Source organism: Nannospalax galili, unplaced genomic scaffold (genome assembly GCF_000622305.1).
Source record: "Nannospalax galili isolate Female #2095 unplaced genomic scaffold, S.galili_v1.0 scaffold506, whole genome shotgun sequence".
NCBI classification, from domain to species: Eukaryota; Metazoa; Chordata; class Mammalia; order Rodentia; family Spalacidae; genus Nannospalax; species Nannospalax galili.
The window spans coordinates 178631-183015 of NW_008353883.1; the positions used below are offsets into that span (position 1 = coordinate 178631).

Genomic DNA, 4385 nt, shown 5'->3' on the forward strand with positions numbered 1-4385 from the left:
GCCTGGCACAAATCTTATTGAGTTTCTGAGAGCTAGTCAGGTCACCTTGTGTTCTAAGTGCTTCCCTGACCACCCTACACAATAGCCCCATCATCCAAAAGATAAAATTCAACTTCTATATGGCACTTGGCTTCTGTGAATCTACTCCCATCTCTTCACCTCACTCCTCTTAGAATTAATTTCTTCCTTTGGAGTTCCCTCCCTTACTGATCCCTTCTTCAAGCATCAATTTAATTATGCACAGGGTTAGTCTGTTGTTTCTTTGCTGTCCTTATTTCGAAATTTTGCACCATATAAAGACAGTGCATGTTTCTCTGTCTCTGTAACTCACAACACGGTATAATCTTTATATAAAAAGCAGGATTCAAAAGTATTTTAATTATTTTTATTTTTGAGACAGGATCTCCCTGCAGCTCCAGCTGGCCTAGAACTGGCTATGTAGACCAGGCTGACCTCCATCTTAGAGATCCACCTGCCTCTACTTCAGGGTGCTGGGGTTAAAGGCCTGTACCACCATGCCCACCTTCAAAAGTATTTGAAAAAATTTTGAATTAGGGACAGCTCATGAATCCACCCTCCAGCTCTCACATCATAGCCTATTTAACCCTTACTGCATCCTCAGAACACAATTCTAACTCCTTACCACACTAGTCACCTCAGCGACCACTGTGAACTTGTTCCCTCCACCTTTCCAAGCACATTCCTCCCTCTACCTGCACTAGTAAAACTTGGCCACTTATGGTGACCTGCACAGCAGGCCGTACCGACTCATGCCACAAAGGTTTTACAACTACTCCGTCAGCTTAGGAAACCCTTTCCTTCCTTATACCGCTTGGTTCTAGTATGGCTTCCTCAAGCAAGCTTTCCTTTGAATTTAGAGCCTGGTTAAGAACTCTTAAAATTAAACAGTACTAAAGTGTAAAACACAATTTTAAGAATGACATGCCTGTGGTGGCACCTCTAATCCCAGCACTTAGGAGGCAGAAGCACGTGATTCTCTGAGTTCTAGGCCAGCCGGGGCTATAGCGAGATCTGTCTCCAAACAATAAAAAGACAAGTACATAAAAGCAAAACACAAACTAAAGAAAAAGCAAGGGCATGGTGGCTCAAGACTGCAGTGGGCTACATGAGATCGTATTTCCGAAAAAACCAGACACCGACAGCGAGATGGCTGAGAGGGTAAAGGCGATTGCTGCGTAAACCTGACGTAAGCTCGATCACTGGATCCCACTGTGAAAGGCAAGAATCGACTTCTGCAAGTTGTCCTCCGACTTCCTCACCGGTGCCATAGCAATACATTTTAAAATGTACAATTTCTGCGTGTGCTCGATCTAGAACACCGTCTGTATTTGCGATGTCTCTCTCCTTCACTGTATCACGTGCAGACTTCCTACACAGTTTCTATGGAATCGCCCTCAGGTTGGGCCAATGTTCTCTTTCTCAGCTCTGCAGACACACTCACGTATCTGAATGCTCACCAACTTAACGTAAGCACAGTGAAAATTCGCTTTCCCTACGGGGTCTGAGCTCCCGAGGGGGCGTGACGCACACAAGAGTCTTCTGTGGGTCAGAACCCATTTTCCGAGCAGTTCTTCCCGGGGCCAAGTGTAGGTCTAGAAGAGCTGCTCCTTTGCCCGCGGGGGAAGCACAAGCTGCTTCCATGTACCAGGGGTTAGCGCTGGGGAAAAAAAGACGGAATTTCCAGTTCGCTTTGAAAGTCGGGTCAAGGAGATTGTCTAAAGTCCCCCACGCAAAACGTGACCGGGAACTGCGACTCCCCGGAAGACGAAGGGAGTGGGCGGGGCCGAGGAAATGACTGACAGCGGAAGTAACCAGGCGGCGCAGTCTGAGTTCTCTATGTCGGCATTTGACTAGACAGCCTGGCTGGCCCAAGGCCGCTCGGCGGACATCGGCCCTCTCGGTGCTCGACTCACCCGCGCTGCTGTCGCTGCTGAAGGAGGAGCAAAGCTCAAGATGGCGGACAAAACGCCAGGCGGATCTCAGAAGGCCAGTTCAAAGGTAACTTCTTCGAGACCTCCGTCAGTCCGTGGACCTGTCGTTGTGGTTTGGGGCCTACCGACGTCTCTGGCCTTCGGGAGCTGGCTGGGGTTGGGGGTCCGAGGCCCGTTCGCCACAGCAGGCCTGGCGCCGCGGCTCCGATGTGCGCAGGTTGCGAGGCCCATAGCGTTCCTCGGTCCCGGCCCGCATTCGGGCCGACCCCGGCGTGCCTGGGGGTGGTGGCGACCGTGGGTCGCTCCTCGCGTGGTCTGGGGTCTAGCCAGTGTCCCAGATCGAGGTCCCGCGCCCTTGTGTCGCAACTCGCTGCGCTGGCAGGCCGCGGGCCAGCGTCCGGGAGAGGCGGGAAGATTCCCGGGGCTCGAATGTCTGTTTCTTTCCCGGGTTCTTTAGTCTGGCTCTCACCGGCTCCCGGCCTGCCTCCATTTCCTTCACATCCTCCAGAATATTAGCCTGGACCGTCGCAAGTTTGTGGGGGGGGGGGGGGGGGGGGGCGGGGGGGGGGGGGCAAAAAAAAGGTAGTGGCGCCGCGGGAGAGAGCAGCTCTCAGCCACACTCCACACGTGGCTTTTTCCTCGCTTTACAGGAAGTGAAAACCACTTTGTAGGGTCGCAGACTCGGCGTCCCCATCAACATATGGGATGGTCCGCTGGAAAGGAAAACTTGGTAGCCCTGGAAACTGCCTAGAGCGTAGTACCCCGCATTCTTGTTCCAGGCACTCCAGTGCAGTTAGGAAACCACTGAACTGTGGAAATAGCGTAGCGTTAGTAAGGTGGTGTTAGTCTGGTCTTAGTTGCCATCTTGTGCGGGACTTGAAGTCGTTTTTGTGTTTTTTGTTTTGCTTTGAGTTTCTCATCCCCAACTCCATATTAAAGGTAGTAAGTACTGCCATAAACCGGTTGTGAGGCATTAGATGCTGATAAAGAAGTTAGGTAGCACTTAAATAGTCTAGGGACTTAACAGTGTATGAGTAAAAGTTTTTAGGAAATTACGGGAGAGCCTTGCATTTGCTGTTTAGGTTGAGAAAAACTCATTTTATACTTACTTTCTGTTTCTAATAAAGCTGAGTTTTTATGCCATTTTCTGAATGATGCTCACCAACTATTTAGTAAATAGTAACGGCCTTACCAGACATCCTTTACTTCAGTGAAACTGATAGGGAGCCAGTTTGGGGTGCCTTTAATTACATCAAATGTTTACTGCAAACTACTCTCCAGAAGGTTTCCCTCCTCTTCCTTGGGGAGAAAGTAAATGTGTACCTCATTCTATCACTCTTTGTATCAGATTCTATCACTCTTTGTATCAGATTCACGGCAAAAACAGTTCCCCACTGTGTCAGGGAGCTATTCATAAAGCTAGCTAAGTACATAATTATTCGGTTTCTGTTTCTTGAAGTATTAAGTATCCTCTGCTTGAGGCCTGGATACATTGAAAACATTTCACAGTATATGTTCAGACGTCCTTCTAAGAGAATACTGCTCATAGCTGTGAATATGTGGTGGTCCTTTGTTAATTATTGGATTTTTCCAGTAACAGAGCTTAACAATTTGTATTTCTTTAGATTATCATCTGTGGGTGCTATTAATAGGTTTCCTTCAGATGTCTGTAAAATGAATCAGTATTTAAACTCAGTGTTGATACGATTTATCCGTTAGTATGAAAGTACCGTAATATAGTGGAAAGGTTATAGGTTTTGATAACAAGACATTCAGATTCAAATCATGGCTTTGTAATTAATTATACTTGTGATATTATTAAGGCAGATTGCTTAAAGTTTTTGGTGGGGGGGCGCTTTTTGAGAGATTGCTTAAACTCAGCCTCAATTTTCTCAGTTTAGTACAGATAAAACATTTTTCATAGTTAATAGAATGATTGAGTCATCTATAAATGCATATTGTCTTAGTCCTTTTCCCTCTCCTTTTTATCGTTCCAACTTCTGTTTTGTTGAGACAGGGTCTCATGTAACCTCCGTTGGTCTTGAATTTGGACGGTAGCAGAGGCTGGTCTTAAACTCCTGATCCTCCTTGCCTCCACCTCCCAAGGGGCTGGGATTATAGGGTTGTGTTAACCACTTTCAGCTCTGTTTTCTTTTTAGGAGAAATAAAAACCACCTGGTTTTCAAAGTGTCAGGATGCATATCAATCCTGAGATTTGGAATTTAAGGCATCAGCTATCTTAATGACTGCCCTAAGTGCTGCTTTTCATTTCTAATACCAGTCCAGAACATATTAGAACGTTTTTTTCAGATCATTTGGCTAGTACTGTAGTATTTGGAATTTCTAGCCTTTGATATGACCTGATTTCTCTCTGGAAATAAGAGGTAAATGGCTTATATTCTACAATATGTACAGAGTAAATGGCTTATATTC

General features: G+C 46.5%; 1 protein-coding gene across 4 annotated transcripts in view; it reads left to right on the forward strand.

Annotated features, from left to right (window-relative positions):
* Positions 1-458: 458 nt before the first annotated feature.
* Positions 459-4385, forward strand: part of U2surp (U2 snRNP associated SURP domain containing) — a 59427-nt gene continuing 55500 nt past the window's right edge. Inside the window, exon 1 of one of the 4 annotated variants that reach the window (XM_008850974.3) lies at positions 459-2019. In XM_008850974.3, the coding sequence (XP_008849196.1) occupies positions 1975-2019 (45 nt within the window). In that variant the 5' untranslated portion in view covers positions 459-1974. The remainder of the gene's footprint in view (positions 2020-4385) is intronic. The other 3 variants (XM_008850975.3, XM_029554977.1, XM_029554978.1) reach the window with 3 other exon arrangements.